Source organism: Anarrhichthys ocellatus, unplaced genomic scaffold (assembly GCF_004355925.1).
Source record: "Anarrhichthys ocellatus isolate YVR2014 unplaced genomic scaffold, GSC_Weel_1.0 scaffold108, whole genome shotgun sequence".
NCBI lineage: Eukaryota > Metazoa > Chordata > Actinopteri > Perciformes > Anarhichadidae > Anarrhichthys > Anarrhichthys ocellatus.
Genome location: NW_022280138.1, coordinates 168567 through 173759, shown reverse-complemented (window position 1 = coordinate 173759; position 5193 = coordinate 168567). Strand labels below are relative to the sequence as shown.

Below are 5193 nucleotides of genomic sequence, written 5' to 3'. Positions count from 1 at the left end.
ATGACGCTCTTCCGATCTTGCTATTTCGGAGGGAGGGTTGTTAGTCATGTAGAGGAGACACACATTTCCTCATGTGCTTTGTCTGTTCACACAATTAGCAAATTTACTGTAACTTTCCTCAAAATGATAATCTGTGTTTTTCTTCAGATGACATTAATTACATAACAAATAATGTTTTGAGAAGAAACAAGTTCACTTTTTGCTCTGCTGGTTGTTTCTTACAGGTATTTTTCTTTCAGTAGTTACAGTAGTTTATTGTGTTTATTCAGTCAGTAGTCCGTGTATGTTAAACATGTTGGTAGGATGAGGGTTAGACGGTTCAAGTGCCACAGAAGAATTTGTGAATGTTGGCATAACGTTACAAATTATAACAGTTAGTTTTAGAATATTACAACTTACTTCATTGACAGTTTGGCGGAGGTAACAGATTGTCCTTTGTAACCAGCACTGAATCTGTTACTCGTCTGGCCTACTTTCATCCCTGGACACATTCATAGCAAGTTCAGCTAACTAATATAATAAACTGAACTAATTTGCTTAGACCGGACACTCAAACTGAAGCTGATGTTGTTAACTGATCTGTTGCTGGTGAAGAGTATTTCATATATGAATAGTAATTCAGTCAGGTGGCACTAAAATATGCTCCTGTGACTATGATTGCACTGTCCACCATTGTGACCACATTTAGCTGATTTCTTTTTTTCATTCAGTCTACATTACGTTTTTCATTTCAAAAATAAAACATTTAATTAGGGCCCGAGCACCGACGTAGTCGGAGCGGAGGACCTATTGTTATTCGATTGTTTATTAGGGCCCGAGCGCCGACGTAGTCGGAGCGGAGGACCTATTGTTTTTCGATTGTTTATTAGGGCCCGAGCAGCGATGTAGTCGGAGCGGAGGACCTATTGTTATTCGATTGTTTATTAGGGCCCGAGTGCCGACGTAGCCGGAGCGGAGGACCTGTTGTTATTCGATTGTTTATTAGGGCCCGAGCGCCGACATAGTCGGAGCGGAGGACCTATTGTTATTCGATTGTTTATTAGGGCCCGAGCGCCGACGTAGTCGGAGCGGAGGACCTATTGTTATTCGATTGTTTATTAGGGCCCGAGCGCCGACGTACTCGGAGCGGAGGACCTATTATTTTTCGATTGTTTATTAGGGCCCGAGCAGCGATGTAGTCGGAGCGGAGGACCTATTGTTTTTCGAATGTTTATTATTATTATTAGGGCCCGAGCACCGATGTAGTCGGAGCGGAGGACCTATTGTTTTTCGATTGTTTATAAGGGCCCGAGCACCGACGTAGTCGGAGCGGAGGACCTGTTGTTATTCGATTGTTTATTATTATTAAGGCCCGAGCACCGACGTCGTCGGAGCGGAGGACCTATTGTTTTTTCGAATGTTTTTTATTATTATTCTTATTGTACCACTTTCATCGCAAAAAGGAGGTGCTTGGGATACTGGAAAACTTCTGAAATTTGGCACGCAAGCCAGAATTTGCGAAAATTGCAGTCTGATTGGGGTGTCCAACTGCGGTATGAAATATTGGCTCGATAGCGCCCCCTATTGAGTAGCCCCAACACCGGGTTTCACCTAGCTGTATGAAATTTGGTAGGTATGTGGAACGTGATGAGACGCACACAAAAATCCTCTTGGAGTTTTTCATTAAACCAAACAGGAAGTCGGCCATTTTGACTTTTATGATGTTTTTTGACCGTTTCAAGGCGTCACACTTTAACGAACTCCTCCCAGAGATTTGACCCGATTGACTTCAGATTTGGTCAGTATGCTCTTGAGACCGTGGCAGTGTAAAGTTACTCAAAGATCAAAAAGTTATCGAACTATGTATCCGTGGCGTGGCGTCAAAAAAACACCATTCGCCGCGAAACAGGAAGTTGTTGTAACTCAGCCATACATTGACTAATCTGCTCCAAATCTCTCATATGTCATAACATCCTGACGTGGAACACATCTATAAGACAATTTAGAATCATAGTAATAGCACCACCTAGTGGCAACTGGAAGTTGTAAGTTGTGTACTTTGACATCCTGCTCCTCACAGATTAATCAGATCCCTCTAAAATGTTGTCAGAACAGCCTTAAGACCTTGATAATGCTTCATTGTGAAAATTGTAAGAAGTTGTTGAAGGGTGGCGACGTGGCGGTTCAGCGAATTTCGATCCTTCGCCATGAACGAATAAACTGATGTAACTCGACTCCACATCATCAGATCTTTACCAGATTTCACACGTTTGATTAGACTCCAGGCCTGAAGACATCTGCAGGCCAATTTTTAATCATAGTCATAGCGCCACCTACTGGTAACAGGAAGTTAAAGGCTTTATACTTTGGCTTGTTTCTCTTAGTAGGTAAATCAGATCAACATCAAATTAGTTCCACACAAATGTAAGAAGTTCATCATGCCAGTTCATGAAGCTTTTGATGTTTCGTCGAACGCCGTTGCCGTGGCGACGCAGTCTTCGCCGTGAAAAAATGAAGGTAATTTTGAGAGGCTAGAAATGCTCGAAACATAAGCAAACTTTGCATACACATTTAAAGCCCAAAATGTAGTTATATAATATGATTTTATTGGGTCAGAGTGGCAAATCGGCTCAATAGCGCCCCCTACAAAATTTCGACGAAGCAGCCCTCGCTGTATGTTTCACATAGATTTACAAAATTTGGTAGGCACATGTATCACATGTAGACTTAAAAAAAAGTCTTCGGGGTCCATGCTCTAAACCCAACCGGAAGTCAGCCATTTTGAATTTTGTATGAATTTCTCGTGTTTTTTTTCCATTTCCAGGTGCTGTACTATGAACTCCTCCTAGGGAATTAATCCAATCAGCTTAGAATTTGGTCAGAACAATCTAAAGACCTTAGCGATTAAAAGTTACTAAAAGCATGAGGTTTCATTGAACAACATGGACGTGGTGTGGCAGCCATTTTACATGGTTCACCATCATCCATCAAGCTGTTGTAACTCGACTGTACTTTGTCAAAACTGTCCCAAACTTGACATGCTTGATTACGGTCATGATTTTAGGACTTCTGCATGCCAATATTAACTCATAGTCATAGCGCCACCTACTGATGACCATGGCTGTAAGCAGGATTCTATAATTACAGCGGCCCAAACACTGAACTTATTAAAAGGGTTTGTGGGCACACCATGAGAAAAAGACTTCTATGATCTAAATATGTGCAAACTAAGATGCTTGGAGAGCAAAAGTTAGATAACAGTGCATTTTCAAACCATGTCAGTGGGCATTAGTATAAATGATCTGTCCAGAGCTTCTTCATGACAATCAGGTTAAACGTTATAATGAATGCTTCACACTACAATCTAAAGTTACAGAAGAACTTAAAATGAAAACAGTGTTAAATTAAAATGTTCAAGTAACAGCAAATGGCACTACTGTTTTGTTAACTTTCATGTAAGTCCAAATACAATCAGGTTCAAATCTCTACCTCTATACCTGGTAATCAACTAGATACAGTGTGTAAAATAAGACAGTTGTTGGTCAAGAAAAACTCTTTGTTGTTGTGTAGTGTTTTTAAAAGTGTTTAAATCACCATTTGGCACCATCTATAATGTGGTTTATCTCAGAAAGCAACAACCAAACATCGGTTTCAGTTCCTTTGATTGTGGTTTTGATTGTGTGTCTTATCTGTTGAGTTATTAATAACTGGATCAGGTTCCAGTCATGTTCTGAGACTCAACATTAGTTTTCACCTAAATTCTTCTAGGTTATCAATGCCATAGAGCAGGACTACAGGTTGCCACCCCCTATGGATTGTCCTAGTGCATTGCATCAGCTGATGCTGGATTGCTGGCAGAAAGAACGCAACAACCGGCCCAAATTTAGCCAGATTGTCAGCACCCTGGACAAGATGATCCGCAACCCCAACAGCCTCAAGGCCACGACACCACTGTCATCAAGGTATGAAAAGGAGAGGACCTCCATCAATTCACACTGTGGATGACCTACACCCTTCACAAATCAACCTTCTTATAAGATGTTGTCTTCTTCCTTTGTCTTCTTTCTGTCCACCAGTGTTCACTTACCTCTGCTTGATCGCACCGCTCCAGACTTCTCCTCATTCAGCATAGTGGATGAGTGGCTGGACGCCATCAAGATGGGCCAGTACAAGGAGAACTTTACCAACGAAGGCTTCACCAGCTTTGATGTGGTGTCTCAAATGACCATGGAGTATGTTAGATACTTTTAATATATCCACACTGTGATGAAGACAGATCACACTTAGAGAGATGTGGTGATGATACGGATCATCATGGTCATTGTTAGCTATATGTGATTTAAATCTAGTGACTCGCCTCGTGAGGTACAAGTGGTATTACGGCACAGGACGGGCTTGCTTGGCTAGCTTGTTAGCATGCTCATTTCACTAGATATTACTGCAACATAATACATAGACATCTTTGATATAACGTCAACACTGTAACCTCCTTACATTCTGTTGATAACATTAGTTCAGTTGTTTTAACCTTAATCTCCGGCCAGACCTTCCACATTGCACCCTTAGCGGAAATGTCAGCCGATACTCTTCTAAAATATCTGTGCTAAACCAACTTATTATAATATAACGATGAATTGATTGCATTAGATAATTAAGAAGAATGCTTTACTGGCTTATCTTTGATCAATTCCAATTACATTACATTAACATTATAATTACACAGCAACTTAAAGTCAAAACATAGCTCAATAATTCTTCACAAAAAACATGCAGATGAGTTTTATTACAATCTGCATATGTTCTTCAAACAGGGCAAAGGCGGCCTGTAAGTAGCCCGAGAGACTAAACTTAAGGCAAAACGCTCCAATGCGACTCAGGAAGCCTTGAAGGTCTTGAAGTGTTCATCTTGTGGTATACTGAGGTGGAATTGACAAAATGTTTTTCTTTAGGGACATCATCAGAGTGGGAGTGACATTGGCCGGCCACCAGAAGAAGATCCTCAACAGCATCCAGTCCATGAGGGCCCAGATGAACCAGATCACTTCAGTGGAGGTGTGACCTTGCAGACCAGGAGCACACACTCTGTTTACAGGAGGAAACCCAGAAGCCACCCGCCACCAACCCTGCATTCTCCTGGAAGCCTCTGAGGACACAGACTGTGACTTCAGTCCACCCCCCCCCCCCCCCCCCCCCCCCCCCCCCCCCCCCCCCCCC

At 41.9% G+C, this 5193-nt stretch overlaps 1 protein-coding gene across 2 annotated transcripts in view; it reads left to right on the top strand.

The window, feature by feature from the left end:
- LOC116399308 (ephrin type-B receptor 2-like) overlaps positions 1–5044 on the top strand; it is a 45805-nt gene extending 40761 nt beyond the window's left edge. For both annotated transcript variants that reach the window (XM_031876378.1, XM_031876377.1), the window contains exons 14-16: positions 3748–3941; positions 4056–4211; positions 4929–5044. In XM_031876378.1, the coding sequence (XP_031732238.1) occupies positions 3748–3941; positions 4056–4211; positions 4929–5037 (459 nt within the window). In that variant the 3' untranslated portion in view covers positions 5038–5044. The remainder of the gene's footprint in view (positions 1–3747; positions 3942–4055; positions 4212–4928) is intronic.
- The last annotated feature ends 149 nt before the right edge of the window (positions 5045–5193 follow it).